The 12,732-nt window shown below is 33.2% G+C and overlaps 1 protein-coding gene across 1 annotated transcript; it reads right to left on the reverse strand.

Moving 5' to 3' along the window:
* Positions 1-7,132: 7,132 nt before the first annotated feature.
* On the reverse strand, positions 7,133-8,296 carry LOC131066822 (protein CURLY FLAG LEAF 2). The gene is made up of 2 exons (XM_058001679.2): positions 7,944-8,296; positions 7,133-7,604 (listed from the first exon to the last, which is right to left on the reverse strand). The coding sequence occupies exons 1-2, from the start codon at positions 8,190-8,192 to the stop codon at positions 7,251-7,253; spliced, it is 603 nt and encodes a 200-aa protein (XP_057857662.2). The 5' UTR covers positions 8,193-8,296; the 3' UTR covers positions 7,133-7,250.
* Positions 8,297-12,732: the final 4,436 nt, after the last annotated feature.

Genomic DNA, 12,732 nt, shown 5'->3' on the forward strand with positions numbered 1-12,732 from the left:
TTACCGGTAGAGCTTTGTTGAGGATCTTTTGATGCACTTGATAAGTGGTGTTGGTGCAGCTTCTAGATGTCTTTCCGGATTTTGTTGGCTATCTTATTCATGTTCATGTTGATCGATGGTGTTTCATTTTGGATCGGACCTAATGCTATCTTATTCTGCTAGATTATGGACCAGTTTATGTTTAACGTGTTGGTGGATGATCCTGATGCGTTATCGGTTGGATCTATTGATCAGATTATGTTGTTTCGATCTTAGGCTGATTTGGTTGATCATTGGATTGCGGGTTTATATTATGAATTTATTGTATTATCTTTTAGGTGGCCGACCTAATTGTTTAGGTCCCGAGTTGGTATAAATGTGATGTAAGATCTCTTTGTAGATCAAGTTATCATTATGGGTTTATGGTTGTAGGGGTTATGCAATTATCTATGTGTGAATAAGGTTCTAACCATATGCAAAGGTTTTGGTTGATCATAGGTGATCGAATTGGGTTGGTGAAAGAGGTTTAAGACCTCCGGTACTGAGCTTAACCGGAACTGTACTCAGGAATAGGAGATGTTATGCTTGCAGTTCACTCTTCTTTCTGGATTGTAGTTTGGATTTATTTTCTAGTCAGTGAGGCTCCTTTTGTGATGAGCAGTGTGTTCTAGGATGTTGGCCTTCCTACATGTGCATGCCCCTCTTTTTGTAATCACATATTGCATAAGTAGTATCTGACTATGGGTAGGCTTCCCACCGTGGTTTTTCCCTTTATTGGGTTTTCCACATATAAATCTTGGTGTTATCTTTTGTGGGTGGTTGGTAAATTTTCTATGGCTTATATTTGTGCTTAACTATTATATCTTCTATTTTTGTTTTTGGTTTATGTATTCCGATAATAGGGTTTTAATGCTTAAATTTCTATAATCTATTGACAACTGATTCACCCCCGCTCTTAGTTGTCCACTGGTTATTTGAGCTATCTAAAACTTACAATAAAATCACTTCCATTCTCCTCTTTACCTCCACCATAGAAGAACCTATGCTCATGTGAATCACCTCGTTATGCCTCCCATTCATCCTTCATTATTGTAGAGAAAAATAGTTTCAAATTTTCCACATTTTGTTCTACATAATATCTACACACAAAGGCTAAATGTATAGAATCGTAAGGGCTGCAAACCCACCAATAAAGGCTCCCAAAGAATAATCTTCATTACTTATGACCACAACCCTTGGAATGCCTCCATGAAACTCGAAAAAACATTAGTTTAGCTTCCAATACCTTCCCTCTAGCATGGACACCTATACTTGTAGGATAAACATTACATTAAATGTAATAAATGATTAGAAACCAAGAGACACCTACTTCCTCTTCCATGCTCCAACTTGGAGAAGATCACTGGTCACTCTTTTTCCACTTTCTTAAGTCATTAAATATCTTATTCTAGACATCCATAAGTGGGGAAAACAATATTAAATATTTGTGTTTGCAACCCACGTTTATCATGGCTAGTGTAACCCATCATTCCTTATGAATGTATTACAAACAATGGTGAGAATTAAGTATTACAAATTATTTTCCCAATACATCCTAAGCATCTTAGGACACTTTCCAAGAATGTTTTAACCATTTCATAGGATTTACCAGGTAGATGACACTTTAAACCTAATAGAAAAATACCCAAAAACATGACAAAATATGACAAAATATTACAAGATGCTAACAGTTACCATAGATGTCTACACGACATGCTAGAGTCTAGAAAACTTATGCTAAAAAATGGTGGGAGATGAGAAAATCATAGGATTAATGCAAAAGGGACATAAAAAGATACTTTTTGATTAAAAAATTGATCACCTTCAAAGAGAAAATTGTTGATGCAATAGTTGTTCAAAATGAACCTATATAGTCACTAAGTGAGTGGACACTTAAGTGGATACACAATATAAGTGAAATTGCAAGGTTGCACAATATTTTATGCTATAATTATGAATACAGTTGAAAAAATTGATATGTTTGTTTATATAGAATAATGTAAAAGTTGTAATCATATTTTAATTGAACATCATTATAACACACAATAAACTCACTTTTTGATAACTTGAATGGTCTATATGGCAAAGGTTCTTTGATTATTAGGAGTTAATAAATTGAATTTGATATATAAACTCGAAAGATAAAATTAAATGTTTTAGATTAAATACATTAAATGTCTGAGACATATATAATCTTTATATTATAAAAATATAATATTTAATTTTATTATTTAAATATATGTTACACTTAAAAAATTAATCTAATAATGTTTAAAATAAATAATATTTTTTATCAAATTTTATTTTAAAAAATTAAATATTATATACTTCATCGACATTAAGAAAATAAAATGATATAGTCAAATAAAATAAAGATTCTCTCATTGTGATGTAGCCTTTGTTGTTTCCTTTTGAAACTAGGGCTCTTTCTGGCAATTGTAGATGGAAACCTACATGCAAATCCTTGGATTGGAGGTGTTGGAATGCAAAGTCCCATGATCATCAATGGTACTTCAAGTCATAAGAGAACCTTGGAGTGACTAGAAAATGGGAAGGGATAACTACTTGGGTTGGCATGGGGAACGATGGAAGAAGGCTCCTCTGTGGGTTTGGCATAAAGCACAAACCCCCATATAGAGTTGTGATTAGTGCTAAGGAGGAGAAACTATGCATAGGGAAAAATGGATTCAGGGCCCAGATGGGTCGAGGAAATAAATGCCTGCCTACATTGGGCCCTAAGCTCCATTTGACATCTTAGGCAATCCAACTAGACAAGCACCCTCACTGTTATCTTGGGGGAGAATTTCCTACAAGAAATCAATGAGAATGTTAATTATTTCACTAAGCATGGATTAATCAAAATATTTTGAGGGTTTTGGATGAGTTTTGTGGATTTGCACCTATGGATTTTTGAAATGTGATGCCCTATCATGGTTAGAAACCTGCACACTTATTCTTGTGTGTGTGAGTTTTTTGTTGTAGTCTTTGATAGAATCTTAGATTGCCACACTATTTTGTGTAGTTATCAATGGGATTGTGACCAACATTTGGTAATGTTGAAATCTTGGCACCTATCCTTTGATTCAACTACTAAATCTTTCTTAGTGAGTTCAATCTGGGTATGACTTTTGAATCTGCCTCTACAATTTTGGTGTGATTCCTATTTTGAACCTATTGGCAATTCACTAGGTGATTTTTTGGGGGTTGGTGAGGATTGTTTAGAGTATATGCATACCACTTATGTTTGATATTGATAGAGATTGACATTACCAAGGGCCTCTCTGTGGAGATTTCTTTCAGCACTAAAGATGGGTGTTTGAAATAGATGGTGTTGAACACCATTGAATGTTGAGAGGGGGGGTGAATCAACATATACTAAAACTTAAACAAAATAAAACACTTATTCATAATCTTCATTCAATTGATTTACACGAAAGCAAATGACATGAACAATAAATGTATCCACACAAGAACACCGAGATTTTTATGTGGAAAACCCAAACATAATATATATGGACAAGTGTTTGCAAAAGATTTATGCCATAGGCTAGAGAGCTCACTGTTGTGGACTTGCAGACTAAGGCACACAACATTAAGCAAGATACAAAAGAGGACTTGCACAACTGAAGAACACTTCTTTAGGGAAAGATAGGAAATGTAATTTTCTAGATATAATAGGAATAATAAACTTGAACTGTAGAAGGAACAACATCTAACACATGCAGATAATAGTTCATATAGTTGAAAGCTCATTTGGAGCTTTGCTAAGTTACTTTAAACACACACATCCATTTGCATCATATACCTTACTACTTCATCTCCATACTTTTGCACATCATCTATCCACACATACAACACACACACACACTCTTAACACAATTGATCTATCTTTTATATACCAATTGGGTCAACAATAATTTCTACTAGGTCAGCCAAAAAGGAAATGTAATGTGTATATAACATCAACCCAAAACACTTTATGTGGATGGCATTTAGAAGACGTGTAAAGATTCACACCATGTTGGCACACCTTCCAAATATCCTCAAAAAGGTTCTACAAAGAACCGCTCAGACCAAAACACATAAGCCAATTTATAACAAACTGTTTTACCCAAAATATCTTAATCCAAACCCAAAAACAAGATATGCGATCCACCACAAAAGAAGCATGACTTACTAGAACCAATATCCGATGATCCACAATAACCTCAAGATAAAAACAAGACAGGGAATGCAACACATTCCTCAAACACTCTTGAAACTAAGCTAATGTTTATCACATACATAAATGTCACTCGAGGACAAACATCCATCCAACTAGAAAACTAAGATTAGATTACCAAAATCATTCTACTCCAATCAGCACAACCATTTGATACATATCTGGTGCATACATAAATTTTGGATAAAGATATTGTTCACCAAAATAGTTAGCAGAGATAGTAACACATCTTCTGGACCAAACAAAAGACATTAACCTTTCAGAAATACATTATATCATAAAAGTTATCCATCCATAAAGCTTATGGATAGTTAACATAGCATATTCACTTATTCATGAAAACACCATATCAATTTGCATATGACTCTACATACATCTGTATATCATATTACCTACAGATAGACATCCGGACAACATTTGGACCAACAACTAGATACAACCAATCATTAGCCCGACCTTAACAAAATAAACTGCTGGACTATACACTTCGCCATATACTTCTACACTACATCACTTCTAAACTAGCACCACCAACATCCTCATATGGACCACAACAATAGATCTAACATCAATGACAATAAAGACTCATATGTGCACCAAATGGTAGACTATGAAGGAGTCCCCTTCCGATCTTGTAGATGCTTTGAACCTTGTCATATTACTTCCTAGTGTTTTAAACAAAGAAATGACAACAAGGGAACCTAGTAGAAAGATGCCTACCCTCAACATTATTTAGTGGAAAAGGATGATGTGGGCATAGAAGGCACTGCTAGCATTGAAGCCCCTAAGAAATTTATAGGGAAAGGAAACTTGTTACCAAGTACAACATAGCCCTTATTGAGGACTTTGGTTTACTCTTTTCCTATGGGTTATGATGCTAAGGATGTAATGGCTCCAATCAAGGGGGCGGTTGTGCATTGGGAGAGTTCAAGAATTCTATCACTTGGAGGCAAGGAAAAGTCCTTAGAGAAGTTCTAGATAAGATCCTAGAGGGTGGCGATCCTAAAGGTAAGTGGACAATAGTGCAAAGGAAGAAAAATGAGATAGCTTTCAATATGCTTATTTTCTCCCACGCCAAAGGTGGACCAAAACCTTAGATCTATAGTCTTTTGTTATTTTCCCACTTATTTTGTAGCTCAATGAGGGGAGATTTGATGTAGAGGATCAATGCTTTATTTACAAGGATGAGGTCCCCTGCATGTGGCCTCACATGATGGGGCTAGGCTAAGCTTTCCCACAATAATATAGAGTGCAACCCCTTTAGACTAAGTTTTACTAATTATTAAAAAAACATTAAGAAAATAAAATAAATAAATAAAATACTTTTGAAATTAATCAAACGATATAAATAAAACATTCAATTAATAATTGTTGATTCTTATAATTAGGTACCTTACATGACAAGGAGTAATAATTAACATGAAAGACATTCTAGAATAGGGACAAGTGGTAGAGTGTAATGACATATTAACAAAAATGCTTATATTTTACCTTAAATTTGACAATAATCTATTACATGTAAAAATATTAATATTTAATATTTCTAAAATAAGCATCACATAACTTTTATATCCACATATATCTTAAATAAAATTGATCTAAACTAAAATAAAATAACTTTAAGTAAATAAAATAATTCTAATTTGATATATCTCTCAATTTTCTAAAATTATATATTTAAGATATATATATATATAAAAGTGGATAACCATTGAATATATATATATATTTATATATTACAAGGTGTCTGGTTCAAAGAGCACTGAAGGGAAAGAACAGGTAAGAAAACCCTTCAGTATTGCTCAAAATACACAAGCCTATCTACCCATTATGAAATATCAAGAAGAACAACATCCATCCAAAAAATTGAAGGATCAGCCAAAAATTCGAGCACTGATTAATATGAGACCAAGAACAAGAAGAGAAATCACTACAAGAGAACCTGCCAAGACAAACATCGTAAGCAAACACAAAATAGTCCAAATAAGGAGGGGATGTTGTAGGCCCAGAAGAACCAAAATGAGGCCAAGCCAAATAATAGCCCATAGAAGAAGCCAAGATAATAGCAGAAAGGTGAGAAACCATCCTCGAAGACAACCACAAACTTCCAAACCTTAACAATGCCTTTCGAATGAAAGAACATCATATCTTATGAAAAGAGCCGCCAGAATAAAGAGAAAAAAAACATGAGAAGAGAACAAGCAGAGCCTGTATATAAGCCAAACCAAATGAGATATCATCATGAATGCATCGAAGGCCAAATATGGTATCACACAAATCAAACGGGAACCAACATACCAAAACATGATAAACAAATCCACTTGCCAGATGAGTAAACAAAGCACAACAGAACAATGATGATTTTTTTTTTTTCAGTAAAAGTGGGCTGGGATAACAATGATTATTATGTGTACTTATTCTTCTTTATATCTTGGATGAACACCATTTTATTATTCTTGTTAATATGTATGTCATTACTGTTAAGTATTTTCGCTCACCATTCACTCTGTTGGGTCCATACGTGGGTTGGACAAAGCGTTTTTTTAATTTTATCCAATTCAAAAGATAAAACTGAAATTTTACTCAAAGTCATATCAGAAGATATAACAGTTCAGAAGACCATATTCTGAAATTAAACGTTGTATTCAAACAATAAAACTGGGATTTAATTTAAGGTGAATCTCAAAGTTATATGAGAAAACAGAATTACTCAAAAGAAATTGATACCATTATCTGAAATTGAACCATGTATTTAAACAATGGAACAAAGATTATATTCAAGGTGAATCTCAAAACCATATCAGAAGATCTCAACAAAATTAATACCATATTCTAAAATTGAAACCATTTATTCGATGTAAATCTCCAAGCCATATCAGAAGATAGAAGAGCTAAAAACAAAAATGATCCCATATTCTGATGTTAATCCATTTCTATCCAACACCTCGTTACAATGTTCAAACAATCTACAGAAATCCAGAAAAAATAATAAATTCACTACTGTCTTGATTTATGGTGAGGACAAATCTCCATCAAGAAAGTTTAGCAGCAAGGATCCCTTACACTTTGGACAACTATCATCTGTTCCACATACCATGTAATACATCAAACATCTTAGACACCCAACAAGCCTCATGGTAGAATTAACTTCTGATGCACTATCATCACTACTACAATTGTTCATATAGTTGCTACTGGTCTTACTACTAGATTTGAAGGAATTTGAGGTGGCTAAATTCAGTTTAAGGTCTAGTCTCTTATCTTCTTCTTCAATGGAGTTGAATCCCAAGCTTTTCTTCCTTGGAAAGCTCATAGAGCTTACACCAGCTCCTCCTTTTGGATTCAGATAATACACTGCTCCAGTCTGCATCAGAAATTTGTGCAAACAAACAATCAAGAAATTGATGATGAATTACTGAATGTGATTTGAAATGTTCATCAAATAAAGAAACACAGTTTAATTTAAAAGTTTCTTTTCAATTCATTCAAGAAACTATTATATGTGATAAAACATTTAGAATTTCGAACAATCAATCAAAAAACTGATGATGAATCAGTGAGCATGATCCAAAACATCGATCAAATCAAAAAACACAATTTAATCCAAAAACCAACTTATACCACACACGAATATACTATAACCTAAGGATTAGAAAGATTTTGCTATAACCTAAGGATTAGAAAGATTTGGGCAATCTTTTACCTTTAAGTCTAAGCACTTCTCTAAGCCAGGTTGACTGAATTGGCCTGGACCCAAATCCAGAAGATCACCTTCTATTGAGTCTGATTCAAATGATTCTAACCCACATGAAGATGAAGAAGATGGCGAATTTCTTGGGCTGCTTCCCAACAGATTTAGGGTTACTGGGTTCCTCTTCTCATTAAAACGTACCACTTTCTGCTTCTCTTCACACCATCCTTTTAGCCTCTTGCTTACTCTTTCAACAGCCATCCTTCATTAAATTAACACACAGCATGAATAAGTAACAATGGTGGAAAGGGTATTTATAAATAAAAGAAAAATTCACACCACAAATTGTAGGTAAGCTTTAAAATTCAGACAAGATTGCAATGCCCGTTCTTGTGTGGTTGTTGTAGGTTGTACCCATGGCATTAAATTTTGGAATATGATTGATGGTAGTAGACAGTGGAGCTAATAAATTTTTGAAGTTTCTTATTGATGGGTTACTCTTTATTTTCCAGCCATGTGTTTTCAAACTTGTTAGTGTGTCTTTATCTTTGGCTGGGTGCCATTTATGACATGAACAGATACTAAAACTAGAATATTAAATACTATCAGGGGAAAAGTGTGTGCTCTTCAATTTGAAATGAACCACCCAACCTGTAAGGATTGGCATGACAGCTGAACAACCATTTTGCAACATCATCTTTAAAGTTCAAGACTTTAATGGACACTTTTCATTAATTAATATCAAAGGTTCTGGAAGCCCAAGAAAAATTTAAGTGGAACAAAATAACAATTAGTGATTCAGTTATTATTCAAGTATTACTTTCATGTACTACACTAAGAATCATAAATAAGTTTTTAATAATGATATTGAACGTTTATATGCTAACAAATTGAAGTGGCAAATGTTACAACTCTATTCAATACGGTGTTCCATATCAACGTTGAGATGTAGGACATGGGCAGAAGCTGTTCCCTTTGTTAATTTTTTTCTAAGGGAAAAATGTCCTTTTACATAATATGCTTAGGTTAAATAAAGGAAGAAAGCAATTGATTATTAATTAGATTTAATAATTAAAATTATTAAAATTAAATGTTAGAATTGGAAAAAGTAGATGTGATATCTAGTTTGATATTTGTTGGTAAAAAAGAGTTTTGACAAATGTTAGAGTTGGTCTGTTAATATTTTAGAATTTGAATTGACTTCAACAAAGATTTTAGATTCTACAAATTGGTTGTTTTGCTTTCGATCACCTTTGTTAGTGTAAAATTGATCTCTATTAGCATAAATATGATATTGAGTGTAAATCTTATTTGGAACTAATGGATCAAATCTGGTAGAATGTGATTCATTGGATTTCACCCACCTTTTATGTTGTCTAAATTTAAGTAAGGACAAATGGTATTTAGGAACACTTTTACAAAATCTATTAGGTTATAACCTAGTAAAGTTCTCATTAGTCAAACCCTTAATAGAAAAACTTAAAGAATCTAGGTGAATGATGAGTGACATTAATCAAGTGGATGAACCTAGGATAAGGATATATAGTCTAAGTTCTCTAATAATTTTGCTACAATGCTCTCATAATTTTTTTATATGCCAACTTCTTATATGAGGCCTAGGTGAGTTTCAACATGATTTTAAATGAATAAATGAATGCCATTAAATATAACTAAGAATGTGAAAATGTTTTAGATGGTCTCAAAATAGATAATAAAAATCTTAACAATATCCAAATTAAAAAAATTAAGTGTAAAAGTTAAAGGTTCAAATCCATGAGTGTGGAAATGATTTGAATCTTGAAGGTAGTACTTGCAAATCTTATCTAAGATGGAAAATGACAATTCTAAGGATTATGATCAATCTTTGGGGTGATAGTACTTTTTCAAAAAAATTAGGGTTTGTCTAAGTCTCTTAGGACTTGTTTGGCCTATTTGTTCTAAAACCCTAAACCCTTCACATAGTCTTTTGCTTTATCTTCTATTTTTGTGTTGACTTGTTAGTCCAAATACTCCCCCACTTAAGTTGTTTCATGAAGCCTTTTAAAACATTTAATGATTAGCCCCTTCATCTCCATGTTTCCCAATGTTTCCAGTTTGACCATTTGTAGTATAAACAACTTAAGTCATCCTTATAAGGCCCTCATAGATGGTCCCCATATTTGTCCATATGACATAATTTGATTGCAACACAATTTTCTAGGTCCACTCCTAAAGTGATTCTCATTCCCATGAAGCCACGATATGGCTTGTTGTCAGTCTCATCACAATATATGGACTCTAGGGTTAGGAAAAATGGTGGTGCCAAATGCCTTTGTAAATGTTGATTTAATTGGAGCCCTATCTAAAGTCTATGACCTAGATAGGAGAGGAATTTTCAATTGTAAGGGGGCTCTCCTTATAAGCCTTGATACACTAAGTATTTGTGAGGTTTTTGACTTAAACCCTAATGCACAAGTACCAAATGACTTTGGAAATTTGAGAAGATAATATGAGAGGTTAAGGAGGAGGTATAAGGTCAAATGATTACCCAATTTTATGCCTAAATCTATCCCAAAGGAGAAAAGGAGATTCATAGACCATGACGTAGAGCCTTTCAATTATGATATTTTTAAAGAATACTTTTCTTAAGACTTACTATGATTTGTGTAAAGTCTTGGGTGTAGATTCTAAGGTCATGAATCCTATCCATTTCATGGTTCTTTCTACTGATATTCAGTCTTGGGACCAAAAAAGACACTATGATTATTTATCCTATTGTGTAACAAGGATGCACAAGACCCTAAATTCATTAGAAAGATTTTTCTCTTGTAGAATCAAGGCATGGAAGCCTCTTCTTAGGTTAAGACCAACTGATGAAGATAAGAAGCCCTTACAAATCAAATAATGGACATATGTGTGGATATATACATTGTGATAAAGCCAAATTTTACTATATTTTGAAGAGTTGTTTGTAAAGGAGGTAATGGTATTAAACTTGGGAGATAATTTTGATTGAAGATCATTAGAAAGGGTCAAGAGATTATTTAGGCCAAAAAAAATTTATCCCAGGGAAAGGGATTGATCAAAATAGGGGTGATTGGCTTTTGTGTGGAGATAACATTGTCATAAGGATCTATGGTGCACCACTGGCACCTCACATATTACCAATATATATCCTAGATAGAATTTCATTCCTTTAAATCATGTGTAAACTCAAAGAAATTGATAAGACACACTTGAGTAGCATTAAGAAAGGTTACTTTTTGCCATCGAAAATCTCTTTCTCTGATTTCTACAAAATGGTAAAGGAAGACATGGAATTAATTTATAATCTATTGCATCCAAATAGGATGAAGATTGAGAAAATCAAACAATGTGACCTAGAGCACTCCATTCATGATGTTAAAACCTCTTATAGGCTTTCTGCATATGTGCGCCAATATGATGAGTTTGAGGACCTCATCAAAACTTTTCAAACTCAAGGAGAGGTGATCAAAATAATGAATAATTGAGCCAAAACCAAATTTATTGAGGAGCAAAAAATGGCCTAAATCCATCATTTAAAAGGTTTTTTGCAAAGTTTACTAATCCTATTTTAAGGATTAGGTTGTTAATGGATGATTACAAGAGCACCTTGGAAATTTTTAATTTTCCTAATGTGGGAGGGGCTAATTTGTCTTGTGCACCTACTCATGTTCCACAAATCTCTCAACCAGTAACCTTTTTACAACAACAATTACTAGGATCCTGCAATAGAGTTTGCATTAAGTGGTGATATTGCTAGTTCTAGTAGTCAAAAGGGAGGACATAAATTAGGAATTCCATCAATGGATGTAGTAGAGTCACCTCCTTGTGACAAGACACTTGTTAGTTTCAAGGACACAACCTATAGTGTTATTGGAGATGTTACTAGGGTAGTGGTTGGTAATAAATTTATGGTTGATGAAAAATTCATTATAGAAAAGGAATTTGATCAATTTATCATCAAGGTCAAAGGTGAAAATTTTCAAAAAAAAATGAAAATGAAAGAAGTAATAGTAGAAAACATGAAGTAGGTGGCAGCTGATACATGAAAATAAATTCATGTAGAAATGTCCAATGTGACTCCCAAAAAAGAGAGATAATTTATAAAAGATAGTGCAATCCTGCTACTAGAGAGCCAAGATATCTCCTGTACCATTTCATTTGATACAATTAGGATGCAACAATGTCATGAGCTCCCACATTAGATGAACAAGCACATTACTTGCACTTTGGCTTAGGTTTTGACCCAAATCATAATGCTTTATAAATTTGGTCAATTTATCCAAAAATTAATTATATCCTCAAGTGATCAAAGACCCTAGAGGGATCAATTGCACCTTAATTGTCAAAATTTTAGGAGATACCAGTACCTCACAAGAATAATTGAAAATCAAAATCACTTCATTCACAAAGGAAACTATTAGAAAACTCAAAGTTTATGTTGCAAAGTTAAATTTAGAAAATCAAAGGCTAAGAAAGTAGTACATAATGGTCATAGGGCTATTTCCATTACCTAAAAAAGAAGGGGATAAATTACCATATATGACAAATACAACATTAACTCAAGAACTAGAGAAACTAAATATTAAAGTGAAATTTTTGGAAAAGGAGCTAGAGGTGAATAGGGCAACTAAGATTAAAGCCAAGGAAAATGGAGAGAAAAATGAAGAGTAACATGACAAATTTGCTACTCAGAAATAGGCTTGCATTAGTTTTCAGTCATGTTGACAATGCTTGGGAATATTATAAAAGTTGAGAAATACATTCTTGGAGGATGCTAGGCTAGGAGCCTAATTAA

Source organism: Cryptomeria japonica, chromosome 3, assembly GCF_030272615.1.
Source record: "Cryptomeria japonica chromosome 3, Sugi_1.0, whole genome shotgun sequence".
Lineage (NCBI taxonomy): Eukaryota > Viridiplantae > Streptophyta > Pinopsida > Cupressales > Cupressaceae > Cryptomeria > Cryptomeria japonica.

What these genes read in the sequence shown, in the direction of transcription:
- LOC131066822 (XM_058001679.2), bottom strand. Translation starts at nt 8,192, where the DNA reads ATGGCTGTTGAAAGAGTAAGCAAGAGGCTAAAAGGATGGTGTGAAGAG. An exon ending in AGAAGTGCTTAGACTTAAAG is followed by an intron (nt 7,605 to 7,943) that starts GTAAAAGATTGC and finishes TTTCTGATGCAG; the next exon opens with ACTGGAGCAGTGTATTATCT.